We start from the raw sequence: 13,969 nt of genomic DNA, 5'->3' as shown, positions 1-13,969 counted from the left end.
TTGTTACATATTTGTACATAACGCATCATGAACTTTAAATTCAAATGAATTTAGCCCAAATGCTAAACTTAAATATCCTAAACTCATACTTAAATAAACACATTTAAAATAAGTTTTAAATTTTCATCTAACTTAATTCTACATGTAAATTTGTTTTTATTTGTTTTGCCAGCTTGATACTTTTTGCCTACTTTTTATATTTGTTTCATCTTCATTGTTAGCTGACCTTGTAAAACTCTTTCAAACTATTCTGATGAGATAGACTGAGAGATGTTCTTCCAGTGAGCAACTTGTCGCATGTTTGACACAGACTCAAACTGTAAAGCATGCTCATATCTCAAATTTGTCTTGTATCTCAAAGCAAAAGGTTGCTCAGAGTTTTCTTTGTATCTCAAATTGCTTGTACATTGGGGCACTCGTATTTCAAGGTATTACTGCACAAAACTATAAAAAACCTCGTTGTTATTATCTTTTGTAATCCATTATTTCTCATTAGTTGGTGGTGATTATTTAGTCTTGATGGTTTTTCAACAGACAACGTTTTGTACTCAATTTAGTTTGTTATCTTTGCTGCCTACATAGAAACAATAAGAACAATATTAAACATTTCAAGGTTAATTTAGGAATTTATTTGTGAATATAGTAAAATCTAAAGTGAATGGATGAGCAGAAGGAAGATTAACTGCAAACTAAATAAATGAGTCAGCAAAACTAGTATAGCCATAAAAGCTTTTAGTATTTAGAAGTTGTTAACACAACATGAAGCTCTAAAATAACTTGACATTTTTTGTTAAATTGGGTTTTTTGTTGACATTTTGAAAATATTCCAACAACGAGCTAATTTTTAGTAAAACATTGTAAAAATATCTAATAATTTTATATAATACTTATAGTACTATCTATCATATAAATAATTGCTGCCTAAGAATAAAGAGCTATCTTAGTAACAATACACATCAGCAAGCTGCAGACAGGCTAGTCATGGCTTGGAAGAGGATAATTCAAGATTCGGACATGCTGGTCAACTCCATGGCTTGATGAAAAGGTAGCAGCGCTGGTGTACTGTACAACCTGCAATCATTCATACATAGTTACATAATGCTAGTGGTAGACTTTTACTACTAAATCATTTGGTAACATACTTAAAACTAGCAATGCTTAGCGTCACTTCTTCCCTTTTAGAATTAGAAATGGTATTCCATTTTTGCTTTCACTTAATCTGCCATAACTTAAGAGAAAAATTATTTTAACCAATTAATTGCTTGATTGACTGATTGCTTTAACGATTGAGTTATTGAGTTATTGATTGATCGATTTATTAATTGATTGCTTTATTGATTGATTGATCGATCGATTGATAGATTGATCAATTTATTGTTCAATTAGCATTATCAGTACAAGTCAAATGTCTATTGCAAATCGAAGCGGTTGGTTATAAATTCGTCAGTACAATTGTAACTTTGGGTTGCTCGATAAAAACTTACACACAGATTTTGGCTAAAACTCTGTGTCACTTTTGTAGACTTCTTTTAATGAGATTATTTCTTGTTTTACTTGCTGATGCTACACATTTAAATTTCAGTTTAGTACATATGCTGACTGCTAAAAGTTTTAATGAATATTTTTATCTCATTGATGTCTGTTTTCAAAAATATGTCTAGCCAGAAAAAGTGCTATAGTTGCAAAAAAATTGCGCAATTCTCATAACAGATTAGATGCTATTTTTAGAGTATTCAGAGCATCATTTTTCAGTATGCCATATAATAAAAATATTAGGCCATGCTTATAATTGTCGCAAATAATATTTTTCAAGTTAGGCCAAACCTAGAAAATATAGCTTTTCACTTTTGTTGGTTATCGACATGTTCATAAAGTGTTACCAGCTTAAATCAATGTTTTGAAATAAATAATAAATTTTTGCTAAAATTTTATACCCAATTTGGTCTTGCTCCGCTGATGAAAATCCGGTCAGCTATGGGAGAGTCTCTCGTTGCCTTTATTTCGCTGAACACGTCACATACATCTATACTCAGATGCTTGTAGAACCTCTTTTTCCTGTAGAAAAGGTTGAACTCTTTTTTAAACTGATACAAGGCTGATATGTAGAAAAACTGTTGGCTGTTGGGTTAAAAACTTTACAAAATGTGGCAGGTGACAGCTTTGCTGAGCAAAATAAATAGAAAATTTAAATTTGCATATTGTTAGATCTGTTTTGATCCTCCCACTACGACAAATGTTTAGAGTTCTATTAAATGATTTTGAAGATGGGCAGTACATGAAATAAATCACACTTCAAACAGCGGCTGAAGCATAACGTGGAAAAAAGGCTGGTGTATCTACCAAAAAGAAGCCCAATAATTAAATATTAATTTGCACAAAATTTTAGTAGATTTTATCCTAACGTATCGGCATTTTTTATCATTTGCTATGGTTTGTAATTTTTTAAGGGATCTGAATGAATGTTCTAAAATTAAAATCGAAAAATTCTCAGATCAAGTGAAATTGCGATTATGTCTATAATTTTGAAGCGAGTGACAGAATAGAGACGCTTAATGCTGCAACTTGAATGTAATAGCCTATATCAGCTATAGCAACTGGTGATGTGATTTAGATTTTTTTTCTGAGCATTATAACCATGACCTAGTTTTGTCAATTTTAATCTTGACGCATCTTGGCAATCAAAATACCTCAAACATCCAAAAACAATCAAAAACAATAGAAAATACCAATACACTTTGTTTAATATACTCAAATTTTGTCAAAGTTCATTTTTAAGCTCTTTCACAAAAGTTGTAGATAAAATTTATCCACATTTTATCCACAATTTATCCTCAAAATCTATCTACAAATTATCCTTTAATTTGACCATAATCAACAGTTATAAAATTACCAATTTGTTACAAGTTATGCAGACATGCCTTATGCCAATTTTGCATAAGCAACGGTTAACATTTTTAGCTTGGCTTCGCTTATCTTGTTGTAAATAGTTGAGCTAAAAAGTAGGAGGTATTATATATATAAAAAAATGAAATCATAACAATGAATTCTTACTTTGCGTTATACAAGTATTTCAACCAAACATAACATGAAGTCTTAAGTTGTGCAACGTATGATAGCAGGCAATTATAAGGTGTAGCAACCTTATTACTATAATAGGTTAAAATAGAGATAAAAGTTTATCTTCCAGTTCTCTGTTATTGTTGTAACAAAAATAAATTATAAGCTTTATTATCAAGTAATAGTGAAGCAGTAGCAATTTTTTTGCCTGTCTGCATCTGACAATTTTATTATAATGCAGTAAACAAATTTTTCATTGTTACATGTATTTATGCAGTGCACTGCATAATGATTGGTTTCATTTTCTGATTACATTAAATATCACCATATCACTAGCAATAAGCTCGACGACACCTGAGATTTTCTTTGCTGGTAATCATATAGGTTTTCAGAACCAGACAAAGTTTTGAAACCAGAAGTTGTCGATCACCTGGCAGATAGCATGAATCCTATGATTGTGAAATTTGTATGAAAGCAGCCAAAAATGTGAAAATGCATAGCGCCTATGAGGACTAACAGGGACTCCCACTAACACATACACTCCCTCACATGCACGCATACACACGCACACGCACACACACAAACAAGCACGAACACAAGAACACAATACAAAAGTAGGATTTATTAACCCTTTCGCCTGGTAAGTCTCCGGAAAACGTTGAAAGTGGTGTAATTTTTGTTGGCAATTCAATAAGGTCAGTATTCTATGAACATACATGGCTTGAGCTAATATTTACCGGATGGTTTTGATGTGATGTTTTCTATTAAAGTAAGCTACTTTGTTTGAAGCTTTTCACAAACCCTTGTTCAGACACAGTACTATAATTGCCCTTCATCGCTCCTCTGTAGCACTTTTCCATAAATGCAGTTTAGACGGTGATTTCAGAACTCTAACCTTTGCATGTGTATACTAGTAAAACTTTTTAGATTCTGCTACTATAAGCTTCTACAAATTACTTCCTCTTTGCTCAGTAAGAAGAAGTAATCAAAATACTGTAATGGTAGAGTATCAGCAGGTGGTATGAACTTGTGCCCTGTGTTGGAGGAAAAATTGTAGCGCGATGAAGGCTTGTTGCCACCTGTCAGTAACAAGTCAGTAACTTTATTCTAGCCAGTAAAAGCTGGTAGGCCTATCATTATATATGTTTCAATTTCTGATCCCTCAGTAATAGTAACTGGTGCATTAAAGCTAGTAACACAGGTGTTGCTTGTATTGGAGTTGCTATTATGAGGCACTTTTCTAGTATTCACAACAACAGCACAAGTGGATATAACATTATCATCACCCGAGCTACCATAGCCATGACTTTTCTCTATATATTTGAAGATTCCAAAGCTGATGTTGCAATTATTATGTAATTATCATTGTATCGATCAGTCAAATGAGCACTGACCACCGCAGGACCAAATAAAAGTTTTATACCTTCATTTCTAAAGCCGAATTGTTGCTCACTGATTGGTTCAATTTACAGTTTTGTGAAGGAATGGAAATATCCTTTTCGTTTTGCTAACAGCAAAAGGAATGACCTCCAAATAATCGTTTTATATCAGAATTTATAGATAAAAATCTTAATGGCAATATTTTAAACTTAGCAGCATTCCTATGCTTTTGTGTTGTTACTAGGTGACGGCTATATAAACATCTACCGAAAATGATATTTATGCCGTTTCCCCAATGATTGGATTAATATAGATGGTAGAGGATAACAATCTTTACAATAATAAGAGCAGTGACTATCTGTTCATCTGTACTGAACCAATTTAAAAGCACTAGGAGAAAAACATTGCCATACTAAAAGCATTGGGAAAAATATTGTCTCGTATGTGAATCAAACCCAGGGTGTCATATTCCATATCAAGCATGCTACCACTCAGACCCTTACCACTTCAAGAGATAATTCTCCATATATACTGATTACTCATGATGATCTCTCACAGTGCATGAAACTGGCAAACTTACTAGTCTCATTTTATAGTCATATTATTATTATTATTATTATAAAAAGTAGTATTTTAACCTTAAAATATATTTTATTAGCATATATATTACAATGTAGACAACTGTCAGCCAAGTATCTGACAAACCCGGGTTTGCTTACAGTTTACAATGTAAAACAAGGAACATCGAGCCTATGCGCACAGTAAATGCACACATTTATGTACAAAGTATGTTTCAATCGCAAGCCGTACATGTTACGCTTGTCATTCTAAAAATATTAAGAATGACATTGAGTCAGTTTAGTTTGTGAACCTAGACTTTCGGGAGCTGTGAAGCCACCAGAACTTTTTTAGACTTCCTAAAATCAAACTGCTAATAATTGCAAATGAATTTTCTGACCTTTCGTTTGCTGTGAACTGACTTCAACAATAAGCACAATTAACCAAAAGTTTATCATCTTCCGACAAGTGAGAGATTTTGTTTTTTTGTAATATCTTTGACTGGCCAACAAGCTGGTGTCATTAAAAAGCTATTGTTTGAAAAATGCTCCAAGTTATAAAATATATGTGAACCAGGATTTCTCTGCAGCATTATGATTTAAAGTCATTTACCATTCTAAAACAATGTCTTCATTCATTTACGTACTAACCCAAAAATGGCTTAAAAATTTTAGTCTTTTACTAACCCCAAAAACGCTTTGGTTTACATATACAATATAAAAGTATCTGTTTTAGGTATTATTTCAAGCCGAAGCATATATCTTTTCAAGTTTAAACAAAAACTAACGTTCTTACCCTCGCTTTTTCTTTTCACTGATGTCAACACCAAGTCTTCCGGAAAACTCTGAAGAGATATTAAATGTCTTCTTAAAGTCCTGATAGGTTGTCACAAACCTGTGCAAAGTCAGGAGGGTTTTTTTTAAAGGCAAAATATTGTTTGATAAAACTACATTTCATGCTCACAATTATTGAGGCAGTCTAACAAGGTAAACATTACTATTGCCGTTGACAAACCGTGTTACATTTCATATTTTAATTGAATATAAAAAAATGGCATAGAGTGATGGATATTCTGTTACTCAGTAAAGTGTTGTTGTTGAACTTTGAACTGTTGAACTTTAATGATCTAAGTCTTTAATCCTGGTAATATGAATAAAACTAATTAATAATATTTTTTTAAAGCAAGAGATGGCAAATCCTATAGAGATCAGGACAATAACAAATAAAAACTTATTTTTTCTGGTCACAACTAAAAACTCGTCAAGACCAGCACATACAGTCAAAAATGTAATTTATTTTTAAACCAAACTTGGAGGCTATCCAAGTAAAATGTAAACAGGTGATAAAGTAGAACTCTTCAAAATTTCTACCAATGCTCTCAAAGATGAAAAAAGCTTTTAGTAGATTTATCCGAAAGTCTGCATATTTTTCTATCATTTCCAATTATTTTTGATATTTGAAGTGATCTAACTGCCAGGATGTTTCAAGATTAAAATCGACAGAAATTTGATCACGATTTAATTGCCCTAATCAAGCAAAAATGCATTTATGACCTTTATAGTTGCAAAGAGACCGACCGAATAAAGACAATCTACACATTCTACCCCTCTACTGGTGGCTATAGAGGGGTTGCCTATCGTGTGTCATCAGTGTGGAATTCCTTGGCAATTTGGCTAAGAAAAATTGCTAGTCATGATGGTTTTAGGGCTGCTTTGAAGCAGTACTTGCTGGACTCTCTGGAATAGATTTGTGCTAATTTCTATTACTTAGACAACCTTTTTTCTTCACTGTCAATCAATCTCATCTGTTAACTTCTCATCTGTTCCTCTGCATTTCGAATAGCCATGCTACTGCACATATGGGTCCTCATTGTGCCTTACTTTTTTATAATTTTGTTGTGTCATAGTTTAGTGTAAAATAAAACAAACATGTAATGCTCCAACTTATATGCAATAGCCGATATCAACAATATACCAATTATCGCCACAAATGACGCCAATTTGCACCCATCTTTCTTCTAAGCATTTTGGCCGTGATCAAGTTTTGTGGCTTTTAATCTCAAAATATCTGTACAATCAGATCACCTCAAACATCAACAACCATCACAACTAATAGAAAAATACCAGCAATTTTTGATATAATCAACTAAATTTTTTTCTAGTTTTATTTTTATAATAACAGGCAGCAGTGCATTCATACTTTGCCTCTGTGACACTCAGTGCTTTCACCTCCACAGGACACTCTGTATTCATCTTTGTTGTCTGCTCTTTTGTTGTCTTCTCACCTTTGTATTGCTCGAGCATTTTGTTAAACTCGTAGGATGCTGAAACTTTTCCCTATAAAAGCAGTCAAATACTACAATTACATATTTTAAATTGGTTTTTTTCTATCACAGGAAAACCCAACAAAATTTATCTAGTTAAAACAATCCTTTTTGTGATCTGATTGAAATTCTGTTTTCTAACACACACAAGAGCAGATAGTCAACAATTTAGCCAAAGATTCAAACTCACTAATAATGGAAGTGTGATTATATACAAAATATATACCTTTCTAATTTAAAAATGAAATCGATGAAAATAATATGGCAACATTATATGAAATCAAAAACATGGTATCAATAAACCTGGAGTTATCTTCTTTCCATAAAATTAAACAAATTGTAGCTTAACAGCTACTTCAACGCTTAGACAATGACATGCTCATTAATTAAGTAAAATTTATTATTTCCAAGCAGTCACTTACTGACCCCCCTAACGCAAAACTATATTAATAAATACCCTTTTGTCGTTGTACATGTATGTGTCTGTCTGTTAGTCCAAGCTTTGCATATATACATATGCTCAGTGCCTTCCACCAGGTCAATCAAAATATTTGGTATCACAACTATACCTGGTTCTCAAAAACCATCGTCATAAACACCAACCTGCAGGGTATTTGATTGAGAATAATAAAAATCATTGGCATCACCTGGCTTATTGCTAGTTATAATTATTTCACAAATTTAAACAGCAGTTTCCCTCAATGCTTTCAGAGTCATCTACTTACTCAATTATTATACTCTATTTTCAGTAATTACTACAAAAGTTAATATTCCAGCAGCCGGTTTCAATCTAAGGACTCTAATGGAAGCTTTGCAACCAAACTTGCAAAAATTACTTTGTTTTTTTTTGCAAAAAGTACTTTAGCTATTTCACAATGTTTAATGTGTTTAATGTTTAATGTTTATACTCTATTTTCAGTAATTACTGCAAAAATTAATATTCAACCAGGTTTCAATGTAAGGATTCTAATGGAAGCTTTGCAACCAAACTTGCAAAAATTACTTAGTTTTTTTGCAAAAAGTACTTTAGCTATTTCACATTGTTTAAAGAACTTCAGCTAAAATATGAACACCATGAAAGTCAGCAATATGCGCACTCTGCATGAAATTTTTGAAAACATCCATCTGTTAGGTAAATAAAAAGTTTTTGGTCAAGCTAAATTTTCAGACAAATTTATATCTTAATATACTTACATGTATCAACAATTCTTATGTAGCAAAGTTCAGAAACAATCGGCTCTAAAAAATAACTTCCTTTGATTCATGTATTTTTCCTTTATAGTTTTTTATTGCAAGCAACTCATCTTTTTATTAAATTGTATAATTATGTTAGAGATTTTTGAAAAGATTTTTTATGAGTTTTTGTGGTAAGTATTCAGTTGTTTTAGAATATGTTGTGTAAAAATGTTTATGTCTATTTTTCTTTCGTCTGCTTCGAACTGCGATTTGCACCAGTAAAAAATATTCTAGCTATTGTTGTTGTTTTTATTATTTGTACATTACAGTTTTTTATCCAATGTTCTTTTTGCTTTTTTCAGTCCCAGCTTTCATTCATGTAAGAATTAGAATCACACACAGTTTAATATTTTTCGTTTTAAAATTTTTCCAGGACAGATTTTAGAGTTTTTCATTCTTAAAAGTTCTACATGTTATATGTTAATTTTTAAAATATATAAAGTTTTCAATGAAACCATGAGCTATAAATGGCATGCAAAACACTCTTTAGTGCATTAAAACTTTTGCGTCAAAATCTCATTTCACCAAAAAAGTTGAACCTTTTAGTGTTGTCATCTGTTTTTTTCATTAAAAGTTTTTGTATTCACCTTTGAGCTATTCAACTCACCATGGCTTCGTCTCCTCCTGCTTCTAAAGAAAGCTGGAGGTTGTGCCCCACTTGAACACTGCTATGAACATCTACTTCATAGCTTGCTGTTACAGTCCTCTCTGATGATAGAGTCGTCTCACATGGTTTCTCAGTCGTATTTTCAAACTGAAATAAACAAAATGAAAATAATCTTATTATATCAGTTTTTTTAACTAATTTAAGAATGTTTAGATTCAATTTGGGGTTTGGTACTTATTAGCCATATTCGAGGACTAGTGGTCTAAAATGCCTGACCAACAAACAGCAGGTTGGGGTTCATTTCCTAAAAGAAGTCAACTGGGGGTGACAGGAATGACATCAACCTAATGTTGCTCTCTGTTACCACGCATGTTTCCAGTTGGCGAGGTTTCCTTGTCACTAAACTCAGACATGTTCAGTCAACATCACAGAGCCATTGTTTGCGCAACAATGCTCGTAAGATAACATGCACAACTTCTACTTGCAGTAAGTTAAGCGGTTTTAATACTTGATCTCTGAGGATTGCTCACAGCTATTCAGCATATCTTCAACACCATTATGAACCAGTAATGCAATGGCACAATTTGGTGCTTTTTATTTTTCTGTGCACAACAAATGCTTCTCTAATGGTTGCTCCAGGGTTTAAAATGTTATGGAAAGTGTTTTTGTGAGACCTTTAGCATTTCAATCTTAATTATATTATATTACGATCAACGAAGTACCAAAATATTTCATAGACTGCCATATACAATTGAATTACAAAAAATAGTTGAGCAAACAGTGTGGGTAATATGATATCATATAAATCTCTATGTGATTGATCAAGGGTTTGAAAAGCATAATTCAATACATTCTCAGTATGACCCACAAATATAAGAGTCAGCGAGAGGGCATCTGAAGATCTATTACATCATAGTTGCATGGTCTCCATGTTTGAATGTGAACCAGATTGGTATGAAGCCCTACTGAAAATACACATTTGCGACGACAAAATCGTATATGTTGAATGATTTGTTAAGTTTTTTAACGGATTGTGCTGATAAGAATTTTCTATTTTGTGATATGCTCAAAGATCTACTAGTTTGGGTGACACCAAGTGCACATTGTAGCTTCTATATCAATCTATTTTATATGATTTCTTTTGGGACAAAGAATTGTGATTAGTATATAAAGTATAATACAATAAAACTTTTAAATATTAGGTAGTAAGCAGTCAAAGATTTCAAAAATATTCTCGATTAGAAACAAAAAAAATGAATGGAAACTGGTTGCACAAGTTTCAACAAAAACTATAGAAATTTTTAATTCTACCCATTAAGCATAATTTGATATTCTCCAATATTTATGTATTATACAATATTTATGTATTATACAAACTTATAATTTAGCTACCTTCACAGAAAAGGTCTCTTGGTGCAGAGCTTCCATTAAATTCCTTGGATTGAAACCTGCTTCTGGGCTGGTACTTTTGGGTGGTTCAGATAAATCCACATCTGATGACTTTGTTTCCTTTGTTCCTACTTCGACTGGCTCATCTGGTAGCACAACAATCATTGATTAACAATTGAATAAATTTTAAAAGTGCCTATTAAAGTTTGGGACTTAGTCTAAACATCAAAGCCAAATGTGCTATATAGGAATTTGATAATTTAATAATCATAATTTTAATAAATAGTAACAACCAACATTAGGTCAATGGTAGAACTTTTTAAACCAACTTGACCTGCTAACAAGTTAAAAGATTAACCCATACTAGCTCCTCTAACATGACTAACAACAATTCTTACTTGAATATCATCAAAAATATGTTGCTCTTTACTTAAATCTAATGTTTCGGTATTAAAAAATGGTAACAGAGTTTCTGTCACGGAGTGACAATGCTTGGTAGTGTTTTCATGTTCTCTAGTAGAGAAACACACCGCCAGGACTAGTTTTTTTATAAGCTACTTTGGGTGATCCTAATAGTTGTTAACACTGTCACTGCCAACCATGTACAAATTAGGATATCGGCCTAGTGCCAGCCATTTTACTGAAACTTGCCAATATTGCTTCATGATATGTAAACAGTATTTTTTCAATTTCAATTTCTATCTATAACATTTTTTGCCACATATTTTATTTTGCCAACATTTTAACTAACACTGCTATGCAAAAAATTCAATGTATCTATACTTTGTACGATGATAAAGCTATGTGAAACGATCACTATGAAGCTAAGACAATCCTCCACAATGTTCCTTACATTTACAAAACTATTACTTTCACCACTATCAGAGACAGCGCTGCTACTTTAATTATCTGTACAATCACTATATTATATTTCTCATATTTCTGCATTTTGTTCCACAAAATGATTTTGTGAAATTGATGAAAATACCCAGTGAAAAGCTACTTACCTAACAAATAGCCTGAACTGTAAGATATCTACCGGTGGTTGCTAAAATATTTTGTGACCGTATTATAGAGATAAGTTTGCACAAAACTTTAATAGATTTTTTCAGGAAATATCAGTATTCTCCTTTCAGTTGGAATTAGTTTGATGGTTCAGGGGATTTGACTGCCGAGATGTTTCAAAGTTAAAATTGACAAAACTTGATTGTGGTAAAAATTCTCAGCGGAAAAATACATCTCCAGTAATGAGTATAACCATGCATGTTTTTGGTTTGTCCCTCTTGTTATGACTTCTCTGTTATTGCTATTATGTTATGCAAGTTAGCTGTTATGTTATTGCGTTCAAGTTGCAGTGCTTGTGCTATGTCTCTATTGATATTAATTTTATTTTTTATTTTTTCTTGGCTGTTTAAATGAAACTTAATGAAACTTGAAAAGCAGATTAGGCTATTTAAAAATTGTCCAAATTTTCCTTCTAAATATCGTGGAAACATATGAGTACCCAATATCGATAAGATATTGAAGATCGAAATTTATGTTTTACTACGGACGTCATTTTTTGAGAAGTTTAGGCAATTTTCTCCTGAGTATTTTAATCGTGAGTTTCGTCAATTTTAATTTTGGAACATCCTGGTGATCATACTTGCCAAGTCTCTCGGTTTGGCCGAGACCCTCAAGTTTTTTAAGTCAGTCCCTCTTTTTCACAAAATCTCCCGTTTTCCTCCAGCTTTTTCAATAAAAGTAGTGGTTTAAATTTTTTTTGTCATTTCCCCTTTGTTTACTAGTTGTGAGCTTGCATCATCATACAAAGTTAGCAACAATGAAACAGATCGCTATTAAACCGCATGCTTGCCATAAAACCTGGGCTATTTAGGTTTAGCAACATTGATGTTTAACAATTTGCTCTACAGTTTTTCATCAATAAACAAAGATTATACATGGAGCTGTGATATCATTGGCAAACGACCATGACCTCACATTGATAGTAGAGTACCTAAACATTGAATAAAATCGTAGAAGGGCCTTCTATGTAAGGTATCTATGAAAAAAAAAATCAAAAAGAAATCTAGGCTTCAGATTCAACTACTACATTTAATGTCAATCTCACGCTTTTTTTTCTCAACTACTTGGCAAGTATGCTGGTGATCAAATCACCTCAAACATCAAAAGTAATCACAAATGATGAGAAAAATGTCAATAGTTTCTGATGAAATTTGCTGAAATTTTGTGCAAGTTCATCTTCATAGACAGTTTACTCTGACTTACTGTGGGTAAATTTTACACTGGTCCATATAATGCTTATTTCTACGTCTTTGCGTTTGGGAAATGTTTTGCCAACTTTTGCGCAACCAGAGTAGCGACTATGAAAGTCTTCCTTGAAGTAGTCATATGCCCAGTCTGCGACATACTTGTCAAGGCTGAGAATTGGAGAGAATCTACAATGAAAAATTAGTATTTTTAGCATAACAAACTGAAAAATAAAACTCAGCTATGTTAGTTAAAGTTTTGCTGTGCGAATGCAACCGGACTCTTTTGGTTAGAAAACTGAAATTCTCATGTACAACATTGTTACTTGTTGTGAATTTAGTCAATAGCCATAAATTATACATTAAATTAATCTTTATTTTGTTCTGATTTAAAACATGCAAACTAAACAGCTGTAAAATTATGATTTCGAAAGATTATATAGATTAAATATTGAGCAGTTCAGTAAGTGACTATATTACTATTGTATAGAGTTATACTGTAATAGAGTACTCATATAGAGTTATACTGTAATTTTTAGTTAGCATGCTCATCAACTTGTATATATATACATGTATATAACTTAAAATAAACAAATAAAAATTTATCTTGTGTGATAAATTCTGTAAAAGTTGTAATCCTCAAATGTGAAAAATTGAAATGTTCATCATTCAGCCTACATAGTCATTCAAAGAATAATTATAAAGCTGTTTGGTTTAAAATCAGCACCAAATGAGGATTAATTTAAAATAAAATTCATGGCTAATGATTAAATTCCTGTAAATCATATCCATTTTCTAAATGAGAATTCAGGTTTTCCAAAAAAGAGTCCAGTTTATTTCATTTAACGAACCTTTAAAACAATTTCATATCTATTAGGGTAACTGATACAAAGATTACTAATAGTTGTTTTAAGAATGCCACACACATTTAGTAGTTGCTAGTTGCCTTCATCAATTTTTAATCATTATTTTTGAACAAGTTTCAATAAAATAAGACCAAAAACTAGCTGCTTAATGAAATAGGAAAACTTGAAAATGGAATAAAGTTGAAAAACTAAAATTTACCAAAAACAAATTTATATGAACAATTTGGTTTTTTTATAGCTCATACCCGTAGACTAACGTCCCAGCCTACTCTTTTTATTAATTGACTATCAATACATATTCATA

General features: G+C 31.9%; 1 protein-coding gene across 4 annotated transcripts in view; it reads right to left on the bottom strand.

Moving 5' to 3' along the window:
- Nucleotides 1–618: 618 nt before the first annotated feature.
- LOC137408546 (uncharacterized) overlaps nucleotides 619–13,969 on the bottom strand; it is a 35,712-nt gene continuing 22,361 nt past the window's right edge. For all 4 annotated transcript variants that reach the window (XM_068095111.1, XM_068095110.1, XM_068095112.1 and 1 more), the window contains exons 3-9: nucleotides 12,819–12,988; nucleotides 10,554–10,696; nucleotides 9,162–9,308; nucleotides 7,195–7,331; nucleotides 5,791–5,889; nucleotides 1,935–2,055; nucleotides 619–1,071 (exon numbers count right to left, since the gene is read on the bottom strand). In XM_068095111.1, the coding sequence (XP_067951212.1) occupies nucleotides 976–1,071; nucleotides 1,935–2,055; nucleotides 5,791–5,889; nucleotides 7,195–7,331; nucleotides 9,162–9,308; nucleotides 10,554–10,696; nucleotides 12,819–12,988 (913 nt within the window). In that variant the 3' untranslated portion in view covers nucleotides 619–975. The remainder of the gene's footprint in view (nucleotides 1,072–1,934; nucleotides 2,056–5,790; nucleotides 5,890–7,194; nucleotides 7,332–9,161; nucleotides 9,309–10,553; nucleotides 10,697–12,818; nucleotides 12,989–13,969) is intronic.

Source organism: Watersipora subatra, chromosome 11 (assembly GCF_963576615.1).
Source record: "Watersipora subatra chromosome 11, tzWatSuba1.1, whole genome shotgun sequence".
NCBI lineage: Eukaryota > Metazoa > Bryozoa > Gymnolaemata > Cheilostomatida > Watersiporidae > Watersipora > Watersipora subatra.
Note: the sequence above shows the minus strand (reverse complement) of the source record. Positions and strands in the feature narration are given on the sequence as shown.